A 17,238-nucleotide genomic window follows, 5' to 3' on the forward strand; every position below is an offset into this window, starting at 1 on the left:
GGGGTCTGACCTGCCTAACCTCGAGGGGCCCTTCAAACTCTGACAGTCAAGAGCAGTGTTTCTCAAGTGTGATCCTGGGTCTACCTACATTGGAATCACAGAGGCCCTCGGGAAAATGCCTAGGCCTGCCTCATCCACTGAATCAGGATCTCAGCAGAGGAGGGAGGGGTGGGAGTGTGAACGTGTAATGCCTTCCCTGACCCTCAGTGATCCTGAGGCATAATGAAATCCGAGAGCCAGCAGGCAAATGAGGGACCCCTGACGGTCAGCAGGAAGACGGCAGGACACGATGGTGACCAGCAGAGGGCAGCAAAGCGCTGAGCCCTTGCCCAACAGCAGGCAGGCCGCTCGCTGTTACCAGGCTAAGGGGCCAAGTTCCCAAGGAGCACAATTTGTGCGGACCTTCTTCTGAAGCTCTCAAGGCACTCTAGAACCGTATTAGAAGGGCCAGAGAAGGTGCCCAAGGAGAAGGACCAAGAGACCTGACATCCAAAGCCTCAGAGCCCTCAACCCTCAGCCCAGAAATCGGTGCCAGGTACTACCCCTCTCCTCCTGCCCGTCTGACTCCTCGCTCCTGAGGAGCTTGGACTTACCACAGCCTCTCAGCAGCCTGATCCCGCTGTTCCAGGCCCTTGTCCAGCTTGGCCTTCAGGGCCTCATTCTCCTTCCGCAGCTGCTCACACAGGGTCTGCACAGCAGAGGGGTAGACAAGGGGCAAGGTGAGGGAAGGGGTGCATCCCAAATGCAGGCTGAGGATGGAGGACAGGGGAGGGGCCATAGACACACCAGGTCCCAACACATTATCCCCTTTGCGTGGCCCTCACCCAGGCCCTCTCAGGACAGCTGGGAATCCAGGTGCTAGGCCCATGCAGGCTCCTCTATGCATCCTCCCCCTCAGGAGCCAGCCATGAGGATGCCTGACCAAGAATCAGCCACAGGACCTTCTGGTCTTACTAGGCAGAGGGCTCCATCCCTCCTCCTCCTCCACTGCTATTCCCACAGCGTAGAACACCCTTCCTCACCAGCCCTCCCCCAGCTGACTTCTATTCCTGCTTCAGGTCTTAGCCTAAACATCACGTCATAGAGCAAGCCTCCCCGACTCCCACACCTCGGGTGAGTGAGGTCACTGCCATTATCCTTGCTCACAGGCCCCGTTCTCACCCTGCTTAGGACTTGTGACAAGTACAGCTGAAGAACCACCAGTCTGTGAGCGCCCGGAGGCCCAGGACCCCCTCCCCGCTCTCCTGTCCGCTGCCAGATCCCCAGCCCAGCTCAGGACCTCACGCAGCCAACGCTCAACTCTGCTGAAGGAATGCCCGACTGCATGACGGAGGGGTCCAGTGAAGGAACCAACAGTGAGGAGAGGAGTCCTAGGAGGCCTGTGAGCTAGTCAATCTGGAGAATGTCAGAGGCTTCTGGTGTGGCCAGATGGCAAGACAGGGCATTCGGTCAAGACCTCAGCAAGGTCTCAGGTGTAGCTCGGGCTTGCTTCACTTCGGAGACACAGATCCCCCCTCTCCGCATGGGGACAACGTTCCTCCTCTGCCTCCTTTACAGACAAGCAAGAGCCCTGGGGTGCAAGGGCCCTGTGGCCTGCTGGTCCCCTGATGCTATCTGAGGACTCCTGCTGGGAGCACGGCGATGGGATGGGGCATGGAAGATGGGACGGCCAGGCCCAGGGAGGGCAGGGGTGCCGACTAGGAATGTGCTGCAGGTGTCGGTACGAAGTTACTCCCTCTTCCGACAAATACTCAGTGAGCACCTAGTATATGTCACGTCCATGGCCAGGTGCTCTTCTGCTCGCTGCTTGTGGGAGCTGCACGGCTTCCCCAAAGCTACTTAACTCATCTCTGTTTTAAAAGCAGCCAGTGCAGGTGATGTGATGTGCATGAGGTTGCACAGCTGCTAAGAATCACCACTGGGACTGTACTCCATGTGGCAGACGGAAAGCGGGGTGTCCCCCGCTGCCCCCCGCCCCCCGCTGTGCCGCGGGCGCAGAGAGGGGCGGGAAGGCCTGTAGCCCGTGGCAATCACCGCCTTCCATGGCTCCCTTCCGGTTCCAAGCCCCGGGCTCTCTGCCATCAGCTGACTACTCCTGGCCCGTGAAAGTGCGCAGCCGTGACATGAGTCCACTTCTGGGCTGGCCCAGGCACAACTCCCCGGTCTCTCTCTCTCGTGCCAAAGGGCACGAGATGCCGGGCTGTCTGTCGGCATGGGCCGCTCAGTAACTGAGGAGCAGAAACAAGCCCCAACCACACGGAATCTGAGAGAAAACTGCACAGTAGCCAGGGAGATTTCAGAGTTGCCTGTTTCCACAGCAAAACCCAGCCCTTTCTGGCTAACACAGGGGAGACCCGGGAAGGCTGCGTGGAGGAGACAGCCTGGAAATGGAGGCTGGTAGGACACGAGGGATCCGAGGCCGAGAGGACAGAACACTACCGTGACTGGTTCCAGTGTCTAGCAGAGGCCTTGCACCATACGTGCCTTTGACAGTGTTTGTTGAGTGAACCAAGAAACAAATCAATGAATAAATGAGGAGGAACTAGATTAATGTGCCTCCACCCAGAGGCTAGACAAATACCCAGGATGCCACGGCCCTGGGCGGGAACAGAATATCCTGCTCCCAGTCACTAAGGGAAGGCCGGGACGAGGACTCGTGTGCTGTCGACCTCCCAGTTCAGAGGGCTATTTTCTCCGCGTCTCTGGGCAAATGCCCCAGAAACGAAACAGCCGGTGGAGGGAGGATGTCACTAAGATCATCACCTTCCATCAGAGGGGCCAAGAGAGCTTACCTGTGAGGTCCTTTGATCACTCACTCACTCACCCGCTCAAAAATGTGCACGAAACACCCGCTAAATGCTGGGCACTGGGATACAGTGGTGAATATGACAGAGAAGGTGCCTGCCCCGCCTTGTGAGCCTTATATTTGAGCAGGGAGCGCAGGGGAAAAAAAATGAAGCACAAAGTAGATAAACCACCCAAGAAGATAAAGTTATTAACAAACTATGGTAAGAGCCAAGAAGGCAACACACACAGGAGCTCGAGATATAAAAAAATACGAGAGTTTGGCAGGACCCTCTTTTAGGAGGCCCGGTATCAATCGCCATTTCAAAGCCAAAAAGTTGACACTCAAAGTGATCTCACCAAGAACGGGTGCAGGGCACCATCTTCACCTCCCCAGAGCTCGGCTCGGACACCTCTAAGCCTCTGTGATAGCAGAAAGACTTCTCCCTCAGCCTGGAACCCCCAGGCCCTCACTGTGTCCCCCACTGACTCCCCTCAACATGCCCTTCCCTCATGGTGGGATGGGAGTCCTGCGTTCTCCCTGGAGTCCTCTGCCCCTCACCTCTCTCCTCACACCTGTCTCCAGCCTGGACCCCCCTCCGGCTCTTGTCAGCCCAGCCCTTCCCGAGGTCACACACAGCAGACTCCCCCCTCACCACTGCCCCCAATCAACTGGACCATCTTGAATGTCTGCTGACACGAGTGAGACCATAGATCCGTGACCGAACAGTGACTGGCACAGAGGGAGGAAGGAGACTTCAGGTTATGCCTTGTCACTAAGGTGACAGGCACTCAGGTCCTCCTAGAGCCTCAGTTTCGCTATCTGGGAATCCTTCCCTACCCAAGGCCCTTGAGGCTAAGATCCCCTGCCCAGTACAGATGACTGATGCCCACGAAACCCTACCAGTGACCACTTGCTGTGTTTGAGGCTGCCCTGGCTGCTTCATTAATACAGCAATCCCAGGAGGCAGGCATTCCCAACTCCATGTTACTGAAAGGGACAGTGCGGGACAGAGAGGATAAGTGACCTGTCCATCGTCATACAGCAAAAAACCCCAAAAAGTCACTACTAGAACCAAGGACCATTCTATTCCAAGGCCTGGCCTGGCCTAGGAAGGAATCTGACTTCACTCCCACGATGCAGGGAGGGTTGGGAGGCAGGTGAGGATGATGCTTCGAGCATGGGATTTAGAGCATGATAGGCTGAGGTCTGAATCCCAACTCTTCCACCTACTAGAGGTAGGACTGCTACCAACCTGCCCACATCCATGCCCCGGTGGTATCCCCAGCCATGAAATTTGCATTGCCCACCCACGTTTTCCAATTTCCTTCCTCTTCCTCGTGCCTTCCCACACCTTCCTGACCTTGCTCACCACCCTGAAAGGTAAGCCCGGAGTCAGCCCCCAACGTCATCCTCAGAGGTGCCTGTGGTACCCCTGGCTTCCCAGGAAGAACGGGGGCAGGTGGGGGGGCACACCTGCCGTCCGCGGCCCCCCTCCTAGCTGGCCTCACCTGCAGGATGGAGGTGCGCTGCTCATTCTTGTGCACTTTGGAGGCCAGCCGGTTGAATTCGAGGGCCATGCGGCCCAGGTGCGTGAAGAGCTGGGTGCGGTCCGGCTCCTCGGCGCACACGCTCAGTGTGGTCTCCAGGCGCTGCAGATGCAGCATCAGGTTGCTGTCCTCGTGGGGTGGGGGGTCGAACGCCTGGCGGGAGGGAAGGCACACCGACCACTCATCACCGGCCATTCTCCCTTGGTTTCCCCATGCCTCATGACTCAGTTTCCCCTCTAAGCCTCGCTCAGCCCAGGGAAATTCTCCAGTTACACAGGTTCCCTGTCTGGGGCTGACTCATGGGGCAGGACCTGGGACTCCCAGGCCACAGGCTGGCTTACCAGCAGCAGGCCACCTTCCTCCCACACTCTGGGCCTCACTGAGTGCCTGTGGGTAAACCACTCATCCACCAGGCCTCTAAATCCTCCTCTACTAAATGTACACACACTCCTCCCTTCCCTTCTACCTCATAGGGTTCTTATGAGGGTGAATGACATGTGAAAGCTGCAAGCTCAGGAGAGGGGTGTCACTCTATAAACAGCACTGCTTCTTCGGTTCCGGGACCCTTGAGCAGGGAGCCATGCAGAGACCAAAACTGTCTGACTTTTACGTCTACAGGTGTGTCTTCTAGGGAACGGTCCAAGCATTTACCAACTCATCAGAGAACCCCAGAGTCAAAACGGGTCAGGAACCATTGCTTTAGAGGGTTCAAAGAGTCCCAATCTAGTAAAGTATATAAGAAATGAAGCAAACTGTGGGAGTCCAATCTCAATAATCAGTCTCTCTCTCTCTCTCTTTAGCCACCTCTCCTCTGCCTAGAACATTCTTACCAAAGACAATGGTGCCCTAGTTATGCCAACACCATGCCCAAGGATCCTCACTGGCACCTTACAGCTCACCGCATCGAGCCCCGCTCCCCTGACGGGTATCTGAGTCCCCACCTTCCCCTGCCTGAGCCTCTACATACCAGGCCCCGTGCCCCCTCAGTCTTCATTCCCGCAGTGTCCCCTCTGCCCATCCTTCCCAGCCCTGCCCACGTTTCAGCTCCTCTAGCAGCCTCCCCGAAACATTTATGGAAGTCACAGACGTCAGTGCCATGGGGAGCCTCAGGGCTCAGGCTGAGAAACCACAGCACGGGCAGAAGGAACTTGTCCGAAGTTGCCCAGTGATTCAGCGGCAGAGCCAGGACTGGAATGTAGGCTTCTGACTCTTGATCCAGTTCAGTGCCCTGCCACACGGAGCTCCCTTGTCTCTGTGCTCCGCGGCCTGGAAATGCCCTACGGCCACAATGCGGTGCTCAGCGAATGCCTCCGTAGCATTGTTAGCCCCTTCTCCTAACAGGAGGGAAAGCTCCTGCTTCAACTGGGCATTCATTCCCCCACTGCCTCTTCCCACAAAGGATCTGAGGTGGTGAACGCTGCTCTATTTAAGGCTCATGAACTGCTTCATGCCTACGATGTCTCCCACCAGCCTGCAAGCTCCCAAGGGGCAGGGAGGCCGTCTTGCCTCTGCTTGGCACAGACTAGGCACATGGTGGGGCTAAGAAGGAACTTATTAACAAGATGGTTAACTACTGGTCCAAGTGAGAGAGTGAAATACTCTCTGAGCCGGGGGGGTGAGGGGGTGGGGGGGTGGGGGAGTGTCTTTCCTCCTCAACCAGCATCTCAGAACCTTCAGGGATAGAGCAGGAGAACCCTTCTGATACTCAGACCTACCTGATACGGTGAGGAGCCGCTTGTCACTGAGGGCATGCTAGTGTAAGCCGGATGACCACTTGATGGGGACCTTGCACAGGGGGGGAGGGGAAACTAACAGATACAACATGCCACCAGTGAACTAAGGAGCAACATCTGCCCCCTAGTTCTTGGTGGGAGGAGGAAACAGAGACCATGGGGAAGAGTCAGGCCACTTACTGCCTTATAACCACCACCAAAAAAATCTCAAAGTGGACACGGAGGGAGAAGGAGGAGAGGACAGCACTTTAAGACTTTTCAAGAATGTTCTAGACCAGGGGGCGCCTGGGTGGCTCAGTTGGTTCAGCTCAGGTCATGATCCTGGAGTCCCGGGATCGAGTCCTGCATCGGGCTCCCTGCTTGGCGGGGAATCTGCTTCATCCTCTGACCCTCCCCCCGCCACGCTCGCTCTCTCAAATAGATAAATAAAAATCTTTATTAAAAAAAAAAAAAGGATGTTCTAGACCTTTTGCATGGTTCTCCACTAAGTCTGCCATTTTAAGAGACAGCAGAGGGGGACACAGTTGGAATAAAGGCAACAAGTAGGGTAAGATAAGGAAAGAGGATGCTGGATAGACACCTCCAGAGCTGAAGGAGTGTGTGTGTGTGTGTGTGTGTGTGCATAAATGCCCTGAAGGAGTGCCTGGGAGGAACAGAGAGCCTGCACAAAAGGGTAAATCACCTGCCTTAAGCTGTTCTGGGTTTCTCTGGCCCTTTCTACTCCAGCCAGGCTAGGAGCCCACAGGCCCAAAAGCTGAGTCATAGTGTGTGGAGGTGCCCAGCACAAGGCCGAGACCAGCAGGGCTGGCAATGTGCCCAGACTTTCTCAATGGTCCGGTGCCTGGATGGCCCCAGTAGGGGAAGTCACCAGCCAGGAATTTGCATATGTGAGCGAGAAGCACCCCCTGCCCTGGCCCCTTATGTATCCCCCAGTGACTCCAGAGTGCCCAAGGGATCCGAGTGGATCCTGTGCCTCTCCACCAGGGCCAGGTGACTGAAACAGAGAGGAGACGTGGGATGAGCCGGGGACCCGCCATCTACTCACCATGGTGTTTCTGGGGTGGCCGCCGCTCGCTGGCGAAGAAGTCTGCTCCTCAGCGGGGACCACTTCAAATTCAGAGGAGGTGCCCTGTACAGAAAGGGAGTTAGGAACTGCCTGAGAGGAAAACACCTCGCCCCTCCTCCGGGGCCTCGTGACAGAGCAGCAGTTCATCCGGGCAGCCCCTCCACGTGGAGGCTGAGCTCACGGGGCAACTCCATATCACTTCCTGTGAGACCACAGAGCAGGATTCCCGCACCCCACTGTGTGATCTGAGGTCACTTTCCCCTCCGCGGCCAGTTCCCTCATCTGCAGAACAGGGATATTGGACTAGTGACCTTGAACCACTAGCACTTTACAGCTGTATTCTCTTTTAAGGGCCTTGCACTTTTTAAATGTTTTCACAAATTCCATTGTTTCTCAAAGCAACCTACAGAGAGGTCAGAGGGCTATGTCCCCTTCGGACAGACGCGGAAACCGAGGGCATGTCATTAGTTCATGCAAAAGCAGGCAACACAGAGAGCAGTTAATATGGCCACCACAAGGTAGTCCCGTGCCAGCCTTGCCAACCCAGTGCCAGAGATCCCAGAGGAGTGGACCAATCTGCAATGAGTCCTAAGGGTACACCAACAAATTTGGAGAGACCTCCAGGGTTCACCCAAAAGCAGGGTGGTCAGGGACTTCCAGACGATTCACACCTCTCAGCCATACCAAGTGGAATGCACTGGTTGTGCAACCAACGGATAGGCCATTGATTCCCCTCAACCCGGAACTGGCTCTGGGATTGCTATTAAATCTGGTCTCCAAGGACTATCCCAGCCTTCCCTCGTCCCAGGAATGGGCAGACACATAGAAGGATCTCTGCACTCAGCTTTGGCTGAGCCTCCCGGCCACCAAGAGCCCAGCTCTGGATCTCAGCCCTGCCCGAGAAAGTCTCCCTTTCACCTCCACTTCCCAGTGGTCTGTGCGACCTCACGACAAAACTCTCTTCCCTCTCTGGACCTCATCTGTAGGATGAAGACCCTACACAATATGGCCACTAGGGTCCCTTCCAGTCCTAGGATACCAAGAAGAAATTCTCAAGGCAAATCTGGAGAAGACACTTTCTGAACGCCCTTGGAGAATGAGAGTTCCAGGTCACATCTATCCACTCTCCCAGCACTGTGCACAGTCAACACAGGGTTGGCCTTACGCAACTCTGCAGATGGGAGGAACGCCTTGTGCATCCCGGGGTCTTCCTGGTAAGTGTTAACTATGACCTTCGTTTGAAAACAGGGAAACCGAGGCCCCAGGGAGACAGAGATCAACTTGTCCAGTATCACCTAGCAAGTCAAAACACAAGTTTTTTGACCTCAACCCTCTCTCTCCAAGTTCTCGTATCTGCCAATGGGCCCTTGAGGTCCAGACAACTTTCAGCCATGACTCCAAATGGAACTTACGCTGGATGGAGGTTTTTGGACCGGCTCTGGTTTGTCGCTGGGGTGTGCAGGGTCAGCAGGCGGTGCTGGGCCACCTGTATCCTTTCCTGGAAAATTGAGAACACATGGATAAGCAGCAGGAAAAGGGGGGAAAGCCCACATACCACGCCCTCGAGGACAGCCTGGGCCAGAAGAGTTCTCTCCCTACATGAGTCTTGGAAAATGGGAGGTGGTCCCACCAGGGACCGGTAGCCTAGGAAAATGACTGAAATGATGAGATAGAGCCTGGGCAGACAGACCATCTTCTTTGGAATTGCTGGGAAAATCCCAAGGTGGCCACTGCTCCTCGCTACCCTGGACCTGCCTTGGTGATGACAAGGGGGACACTTTACGATTAACAAAGTATTTTTATATTTATCATCTCAGCCAGTTCTTGGGTCAGCTCGGTATCTCCATTTTCAAGTAAGAAAATGGGACGCAGGGAAAGGTCACCAACCAGCGCACAGTCACATGGCCAGCCACGGCAAAACCAGGGCTCAGACTCGGCCCTCCCTCTGACCTCCTGGAGCCGCTGGAGGGTGGCTGCACCTCTCCCTCGGGGGGTGGGCCCGGCGCCAAGCTGGGACTCTGCAATCACCGCTGAGTGGACCAGTGGAGGCTGGAAGCGCCCACTGACTGCAGCACAGTGGACTCTGGTCTCATCACTTTCCTCCACTTGTCCATTCAGCTAATGTAACCACCAGCCAGCAGAAGGCCGGCACACCGGCCTGGGCAAAGACTGGAGGAGGGCTGCAGCAGAAGGCACCTGAGCCTCATGTGTGGGGACCTTTTCTTTCCTTGTCCCCGACCTTGCCCTGTACTTGGAGACACGCTGAGGAATGCACGGTGACCCCACTCGGGACTGCAAGCCTTCCTCATAGCCAATGCTTTCCTTTAATAGGTAGTATGCATACCTTACACCTGAAATACACTGCAGCAGGCTAATAGGAAATCCAGATTCTTCCACGGGCCTCAGCTTCCCCCATGGTAAAATGCAAAAAGGGGGGCCAGCCCAGAGAGCTTTCAACCCATGTGCCAACTCTGAGCGACCCAAAGTAGCTGCGGGGAACTCTATGCCTGGCACATAGTAGCTGCTCATTAAAGATCTGCTGAATAAATATGCTGCTACAGATACTGAGGCCACATCCTGGGTGCAGGGGATTGTGATCCATCACTAATGTCTGCCAGGGCCTCAGGAGTGCTGAGTCACCAGCCATTTTTGGACAGAATTATTCTGAGGTTCCTTCCATGTCTGACCTTCTGAGGGATGCTGTAGACAAAACATGACTAGGAGGAGGGTCTGTGGCCTCAGGATCAATGGAGGAGATGTGGGTTTCCAAATGAGGAGGGAGACCACTGTTCAGCGTCTAGAGAGTTAGGAGTCTGGGGAAAGGCAGAGGTCCACCTGGGCCCCCCTCGTACCTGTGAGCTCAGCCAGGTGGTCGAAGGAGGCCAAAGAGGGAGATGGTGGTGGGAGCAGCTCACTGTCCTTGACCAGCTCCTCTGCCTTCTGCCGCAATCTGGATGCTTCCATCTGGGACTCTTCCAAAAGCTCCCCTGGGGAGACGACGGGGAGCAAAGGAGTTACTTAGCTCAGTGCACCCGTTCTCCTGGCCCCACACCCATAAGCCTGCTTCCGTGTGGCTCCTGATGCTGCGGGCCCTGGGCTGTGCCCCCACCATTGCCCCGTGGGCTGAGTGCGACACACATCATTCCAGCCCCCAAGCAGAGATGGGCCAGGGAAAGAAGGGGCCCCGCAATCAGGGAAAATGGAGTAGAAAGGAACCGAGGACAAACTCCTGGCCTCCAGGCACTGTCCTCCTGCCCCACTCCTGCCATACCTGGCCAGGGACTCTACAGAAAGCCAGGGGCTCTCCAAGACCAGCCATCATGGCCCCTGGGGGCTACCCACAGCCTACACCCCCCAGTCAGGGGCTGCCTGAAGGGAGGAGACATTGGGTAATACCACCACCCCTCTGGGCCTCAGTTTTCCTTCTACAAGTGGAGAATGGGAAACTCCATTCCTCCTTCTCTAATCTGCCATTCCAAGCAGAGATCTGCCAAGCAAGGAGTAAGCAGTTGGAAAATCAGGGACCTATGCTCACCCCCAAAGCCTAAGGCCAGAGAAGGTGGCAGCAAAGCAAAGGAAGAGTTTTAGGGGTGTGGAGAGCAGAGAGACTCCTCTGGACAGGGTATCAGTGAATCCTGCACATGGAGGATGAGATGGCCTCCGGGCTGGTTCAGTCATGGGGAGGTAAGCAGACCTGCTCCAGGCAACGGGGACAGCTCGAGCAAAAGCCAGGAAAAAAGAAACCAAGGGACCTATCCCCGCTTTGCTTCAAGCCAAGCTCAGCTCCCTGCTCCAACACATGGGGACTGTGCCCTTGTTGCCCTGGTGAGGCCAGCTCTCCCATTGCTGGTGCTTCCAGAAGACGAGACCATTCTGTTTCCACGAGCACAAAACGGCCATTCCAGCCCCTCCTCCCTCCCCCACCCCACGCCTCCTTCTAGGTCCCTCGGGTATCCTGAGTCCTACCATCCTGGTGCTGGGGTGCTGAGAATCGGGGCTGGGGATGCTGCCAACATGCTACGGAAGAGCACAAAGACAGAGCTGCGAGGCAGGAGCCAACGCCGGGCCAGGCGGGGCAGAGGGACGACTCGGGTGGAGGCAGATGCCAGCTAGCATGGCAGGCTGCGGGGAGGAGGCTTGCAGGGAGAGCGCAGGCTCTGTTTTACCTAACATCTTTATCCCTTGCATTTTTTCCTTCAGTCGGGAATTCTCCTCCACTAGGCGCTCAAAAGCCGCAGAAGCCTCTCCCAGAGGTACGCTGCCCCCAGGGTCGTAGATCCGGTATGGTCCTCTCCCTTCCATGAGGGCGGCTCAACCCCTGCCGCGGCGCCCACCTGGCTGTAAGGACAACAGCAGTAGATGAGGGGGCTGGCCAGGCCATTGGCGCACCCTAGTCCGTCCGCGCCCCCGGAAGGCGGTCCCCATCACCCAGAAGAGAACACGGCGCTTGGGGCTGCTCTGGCCACAGGATGGCGGAGCGGCACGGTCACCTCCTTTGAGCTGGACACTGCATCTCTATTAAGAGACAACCCCAGAGAGGCAGCAGTTCCTTTCAGCAGCCTCACTGCACTGCTGGTTCATTTGGAACAGCAACCTGCGTGAGCTGCCAGTGGGGTACAAGAAAGAGCAACGGACTTGGGAGTCAAACAACCTGAGTCCCTGTCCTATCGGTGGGGTCCAGAAGGATGGGGACCCTGCATCACCGCAGCCCCAGTGCCCAGCTCAGTAGAGCTAGAAAGTGAGTGCCCAGTGAACGCTTAGGGAATTAATCAATGGCCTCGCCATTAATTCACTGCGGGACCGCGGGCAGTCCCTTCCCCGCTCTGAGGGGAAATGAAAGTCTTACACGGAATCAGCGATCTTCAGAGTAACACGCCTGGGCCCTAAGGGATAAGCAAGTCAATCCAATCCCAAGTTTCATTTATAGGTACATTCTCTTCTCTAGAAGAAAGAAGAAGAAGAAAAAACCCTGACTAACATTTAATACGCTAATTGACACTGTCACCCTCGTCCTTCAGTCCCATGTCACGTACGGTCTGTCCCTTCCAGTTCTAATGAACAGATGAATTTTCCACCTAACCACTCTCTCCTCTTGCAGCCAGGGTTTTGCATCAACCCGTTCCATTTCGTCTGCTGTATTTCGTTTGACACCGCCGTGCAAAGCGACTTCAGAATCCTAGTTCTGTAACTTAGCAGAGAAACATCCTTCTTCCATTCATCCAGCAGTTATTTATTGAGCATCTACTCTGCCCTAGGTACCAGTCCGGGTGCTGCGAAATGATCCGCTAATAATACAGACAAAAAGCCCTCATGGAGCTCACCTTCTAGTGGCCAAGGAAGGGCCAAGGAAGAGAGGAAGATAAACAGATTTTTAGGGGTGTTTAAAACATCTATGGACAAAAGTTAAGCAGGGAAGTATGACGCAGGGACTTTAATTTTAAGTGGAGCTGTCAGGGAAAGGCCTTGCAGAGAAGGAGGCATTTTAGCAAAGACCCGAAGGGGTTGAGGGAACTAGCCACCTGAGGGAAGAATACTCTAGGCAGAGAGAAGAGTTAAGTGCAAAGGTCCCGAGGCTGAAAAACTGATCCAGCTTCCAGCCCTGCAAAGAGCTGGCCAACGGGAAAGAGCTCCACTGGGGGCCTCAGAAGGACTCGGGGCCCCAAAACCTCCCTCCCAAGGTCACCACCCCTAGGGCAAAGACTGTTTCAGTCAGGAATCCACAAAGCCCCTCTGAGCACCCACACAGGGCTCACTGAAAGAAAAGAGTGAACAAGGACTAATAATGTCAGCCCCATTCATTAACCGGGACTAATCATGACAGGCCCCCTTGCCAGGCACCGCACTCACCGTTTCGGGGGCATTATCTCCGTTAAGCCATTCAACAACCCTAAGATACAGGCCTTAACCTCGCTGTGTGAGGGAGGCTCCGTGAGGTGACGTAATGCAGCCAGGATTACGTGGCCGGCACTAGAGAGTCAAGATGCAACTCTGGTTCTGCCTCAGAAAGCGAGTTAAATTAACCACCCCCTACCCCCCAGCTACACTGGCTCCACATCCCCAACAAGACTCAGGCCCCAGCGAGTTCCAGCCTGGGGGGTAATACCTGCCCAGCCATCAGGTACCCTCTGGGCTGTTTCCCTTACCTTGCGGCACAGGAAGTAACAAGGATTTTGCCCCGAGGGTCCATATTAGCGCGGAATGACGTGGGCCAGAAAGAAAAACAAGAGTTCTCATGAGTGGGACCCCTCCCCCAAAGACTGAGAAGCAGAAGATGAAAACACACTTCGAGAGGCACCCACGCCCGGCTGGGCCCCACAGAAGCAAAGGACAGCTGCCCACACGCCCAACACAAAAGTCATCACTTAGTGTAGGGGGGGCTTGTTTTCAACTTGAGAAGGTCAAAGTTACACAGCAGAGCAGTTCAAGCACCCAAGTGTTCACTGAAGTATGAGACGGGATAAGGCACTTAGCATGTTGACTGGCATATAGCAAGGTGCTCAGAATGTTGGTAGACATGGGGGGCGGGGAGTCCTTCCTCTGTGCTCCCCACTCCTCCTCAGGTGCCTCTCCAGCAAAACCCTTACGGCCCAGGATGCAGTGCAAGTGACTGGTGTAAGCACCTGCGCATTTGACGGAGAAGGTCCTGGAGCAGGGAGCGTGCTCTGCTCATCTGCCCCCAGCACAGGTCTGGTGCTTGGAAGGTGAGCCGTGACTGAGAACTGAACGGGGTTCCCAAACGGGGAGACAGAGGGCTGGAGGAGGCTTGTAGCCACTTTTGGTGATACGCGGTCCCATGTGTCCTGGATCCTGCTCACCCCTCTACATTCGCCCTGAACAGAACTCACAGCTGACATTACGTATGATGTGGGTATGTTTTTCACTCCACATCTGGCTTGCCCAGTAGACCAGGAGCTCCCCGAGAGCAGGGCCAGGTCCACCTTGTCCGCCAGTGTATGTTCCGGGTGGTCCAGAACAGAGCTTCAGTAAGCCTCTAATCAGAGAGACTGAAGGACCAAAGGAGCCCGTGACCTGGCTCTGTCACAAGAGGCCATGTGAAAGCATCCCGAGAGCCCGGCTGTGACCCACCGACCAGTGGTACTCTGGACAACCATATACTTCTGGAACCAGGGCTAGCACAACCGTGCTCCCTCAGAGATGCCCAGACATACGGCCAAGCGACAGAGCAGGATGTGGGCTACAGGAATCGAAACCCCATCTCCGTGTCCTCCAAATTGTGTGATGCTCAGGTTCTCCTTCAGCATTGGGAAGCTGACATGGAAGGGGGGTCAGGGAAGCCAAGGAAGGAGCAAGCAGGGCTACTCCCCCGGATTCCGGCCTTGCAGGCGGAGCTGGGGGAACAGGATGGCAGGCAGTAGGCCAACAGAACCCACACAAAGCAGCCTGATGTGAGAAAACCCTCTCTGGAGCTCAGGGGGAGCCACCCCGGGGAGGGCCTGGGCTTCCGGAGGGAAGAAACACAAATAGAGAAACAGGGAATTTCCACATCCTGCTGACCTCATGCCCAGATGGTCAGGGACAGTTCCAGGATGACTTCTGGGCAGACAGGAACTCTCCTCCTGTCAGTGTAGTTTCTAGAACGTTTCCTGAAAAGGGGAATCATTCCCAGGATGACAGAGCTGGAAGGGAATCTCCAAGAGCAACAGGATGACCATTAGCAGGCATCCAGAGGCCCTCTGAGGGAGGGGCTGCGTCACTCCCCTGCCTCCTGAGCGGACGGCTGGCCTCTGCTCGTCACAGACGGCACAGTGTGTGTGGAGGGGGGAGGAGGTGCGGACCCCAGCCCCTACACGGGGCAGTACCGGAGGTCAGTGCCCAGGCATCCTGGGCATCAGCTCACCTGACTCTCCCTCACGGTGTAAGGGCAATGAGTCAGGGCCCAGAACATGAAGACCAAGGTCACCCAACAAGTCAGGATGGAGCTGGGACTAGAAGGTCCTTGCTCTCTCTCTAGTCTGCCCACTGCCCTCGCACTCCGTTTCAGCTCCTGCACTGAAGAGCTTTGGCCCAGCAGAGACTGTCTTGTGATCAGCCACGTTCTGGTGCCGGGAGGGGGGCTCCCAGGCCCTCCAAAGGAGATGAGTTTGCATAGCCTGTAACATCTGCAAAATACCTAGTATTTTCCCAAGCTTTGTTTTCCCATCTGATTGTCATAACAGTCTTGGGAAGAAGGCAGGGCCGGTGTCCGTTTGACAGATGAGGAAACTGAGGCCCACTTGGGAACGTTAATAAGCTCAAACTAAGGCCGCCGGGCACTGGCCACACGCTGGGGGTAAATGAAGTTCTCCCCGCCCCAGAGGGAAAAGTCCAAGCAGATCTCTGGTACCGGGAGCCGGGAGGTCCCAAGAGGTCCCAGGAGGTCGCCAACGGCCACCTCCCCAGGCAGAGGCAGGGGCTGCCCGGGATGCCAGTGGGAGAGGCTAACAGAGGGCTGAAGGGAAGTGGTCTCTAGGACAGAGAATCAGAAGGTGCTAGATCTACTCTGCTGCCTTTCATGGCCATGGGCAAGCCTGTGCACTCTCTGCACGTCAGTTCCCTCGTGTGCAAAGGGAGGAACCTGGACTAGAGAAACCAGGTGATGGTGTCGAGCTGGCCTAAGGATCCACAGAGACCCAAGCCTCGGGAGCCAGCAGCAAGGCAAGGAAAGAGAGGGGATCTGACATACTCAGGATGGTACAGCCATGGAGTCCGGAAGAAAGGGTCCCGACGTGATGCGGGGTGTGGGGTGAAGCAGGTGAGGCACGCAGCACAACACTGAAAGGGGTTCTGGGAGGCAGGAGCCCTGCTCCTGGGCTGCACCTGGGGGCCTCACCAGTGTCTGCCCCTCCCTCATCCCAGCCCTGTCTGCCCCTGTCCCCCGCTGGAGGCTGCATGCCTTTTCTGAGCCTCCACTGCGTATGCTGCAAAACAGGGATAAGGAGGGCGCCTGGGTGGCTCAGTCGTTAAGCATCTGCCTTCGGCTCAGGTCATGATCCCAGAGTCCTGGGATCGAGCCCCGCATCGGGCCCCCTGCTTGGCAGGAAGCCTGCTTCTCCCTCTCCCACTCCCCCTGCTTGTGTTCCCTCTCTCACTGTCTCTCTCTCTGTCAAATAAATAAATAAATAAATAATCTTATATTAAAAAAAAAAAACACAGGGGTAAGGAGAGAACCTACCTGTTGTCAGATTAATGAAATTAAATGCAACGATATGTGTACGGTGGGAAGGGAGTTCTCACTTTCTACTTCGTACTTCCTGATTATTGATTTACTCAACAAGAAACACATTCATTTTATAATAATAAAATTTCCAAAGTAATAATGATTTGTGTATAGCACCTAGTTAAATGCCTAGCACGCAATGGGTTCTCAGTAAAAGGTTGGGGCAGCCCCACAACTCTGCCCCACTGATTTAGGGCCAAGTCTCCCCCACTCCCATCTACTCCCCCTTTTAATGGAGTTTTTAGGTTCCTCTGCTGGCTCAGTAAGCTAGGTTGTGACACCCACTTAATTTCTGGTAACTGCAAAAAGCCATTAAGCAGGGACACTGGTCCAACCACAGTCAGTGAAGATGCGGCTCCCAAAAGCCGATGGACCGAGAAACCACACTCTTGAAAGACAGGGGAGCATCTGAGCCTCCTTTTCCTCAACTGTAGGTGGGAATATCCTGCAATATCCCCCAGGGATGACAGGAAGTCATGAAAGCACCTTGCAAACTAAAGCAAAAATCTCTCCATATTCTTACTTCATGATGCTCTCTGCCCCCCCACCCCCACCCCAGCCCCATTCACCATCAGGGGAACTACGGACCCAGGGTCATCCATCAAAGAGCCCACCTTGGCATCCTTGCCACGAGCCCAGGGCTTACTCGGTCTTTACAACAATTCAGTAATAAAGAGGCTGCAGGTATATCATGTAATACAAGGAACTGAGCCCAGAAGCTGTGGGATCTAGGCAAGGACCACCAGAGCAAACATCTGCCCCTCACTGGGCCTCAGTTTCCCAAAAGGAGGGGTTTGTATTTGCAACACTAGCAATAACATAAGGGATCGACTAGACAACCTTTAAGGCCCCTTCTAGTTCTGACATTCTGGAACCTGCAATTTATT

At 55.3% G+C, this 17,238-nt stretch overlaps 1 protein-coding gene across 5 annotated transcripts in view; it reads right to left on the minus strand.

Annotated features, from left to right (window-relative positions):
- TNIP1 (TNFAIP3 interacting protein 1) overlaps positions 1–17,238 on the minus strand; it is a 49,806-nt gene that overhangs the window by 17,518 nt on the left and 15,050 nt on the right. For 4 of the 5 annotated variants that reach the window (XM_034999576.1, XM_034999577.1, XM_034999578.1 and 1 more), the window contains exons 2-7: positions 11,301–11,472; positions 9,987–10,121; positions 8,547–8,632; positions 7,114–7,197; positions 4,297–4,488; positions 594–688 (exon numbers count right to left, since the gene is read on the minus strand). In XM_034999576.1, coding sequence (XP_034855467.1) covers positions 594–688; positions 4,297–4,488; positions 7,114–7,197; positions 8,547–8,632; positions 9,987–10,121; positions 11,301–11,436 — 728 coding nt within the window. In that variant the 5' untranslated portion in view covers positions 11,437–11,472. The remainder of the gene's footprint in view (positions 1–593; positions 689–4,296; positions 4,489–7,113; positions 7,198–8,546; positions 8,633–9,986; positions 10,122–11,300; positions 11,473–17,238) is intronic. The other variant, XM_034999579.1, reaches the window with a different exon arrangement.

Source organism: Mirounga leonina, unplaced genomic scaffold, assembly GCF_011800145.1.
Source record: "Mirounga leonina isolate KUSES-001 unplaced genomic scaffold, KU_Mleo_1.0 Mir_99, whole genome shotgun sequence".
Lineage (NCBI taxonomy): Eukaryota > Metazoa > Chordata > Mammalia > Carnivora > Phocidae > Mirounga > Mirounga leonina.